The following is a 662-nucleotide window of genomic DNA, read 5'->3' on the forward strand; positions in this document are numbered from 1 at the left end:
CCAAAAGGGCACTCAGTCCCGAGTGTATTTCATTAACAAGAAGATCAAGTACGTGTGGGACGAGGCGACGTGTACCTTCGTCAGACTGAGGTGAGGTCAGAGGTCAGAGGGCACTGTCCGTTTTTATGTATTTTTTATATACTTTTGATTCTTTTCTTTTTCTTTTTTAGGCTTCTGGGTTATGGCTTGGTGTTTCTTGGTAGTTGACTTGTATAACTGCTAACTCCTTATAACCGGAAGTTATAACTCATCCTTCTCTCTGGTTTTAAGTTTTTGTTGAGGACACAAAAATCATTAAAGAATAGACTTTCAATCATACATGTAAATAGATTAGTAAAAAACAGATAAATACTCTGGTAATTTCTAAACAAGCAGTCCCAACCAAGAATCGGAATTGCTTCTTTCTGTTGTGTCGACACAGAAAAAAAAGGAACGGTCATTTCCTCCACAGGCCTCTGGAGCACGGGACGACCTTCAACACCTTCCACAGGCAATCAGGAGGCCTCAGCGAACCCACAGCGAAGGTCAAAAAGGCCCTGTTCGGCGAGAACTTTATGAAGATCGAGATTCTGTCCATCTGGCAACTAATCGTACAACAGGCCAGTGTCCCGTGTAGTCTGCTTTGTTTTAGATTTCATATAAAATTGATATATGTATGTGTG

General features: G+C 41.1%; 1 protein-coding gene across 1 annotated transcript in view; it reads left to right on the plus strand.

Annotated features, from left to right (window-relative positions):
- Window positions 1-6: 6 nt before the first annotated feature.
- LOC119592106 (probable cation-transporting ATPase 13A4) overlaps window positions 7-662 on the plus strand; it is a gene marked incomplete at its 3' end in the record, with an annotated part of 17,932 nt that continues 17,276 nt past the window's right edge. The window contains 2 exon segments of the mRNA XM_037940925.1: window positions 7-90; window positions 452-599. Of these exon segments, the coding sequence (XP_037796853.1) occupies window positions 555-599 (45 nt within the window).

Source organism: Penaeus monodon, chromosome 29, assembly GCF_015228065.2.
Source record: "Penaeus monodon isolate SGIC_2016 chromosome 29, NSTDA_Pmon_1, whole genome shotgun sequence".
NCBI classification, from domain to species: Eukaryota; Metazoa; Arthropoda; class Malacostraca; order Decapoda; family Penaeidae; genus Penaeus; species Penaeus monodon.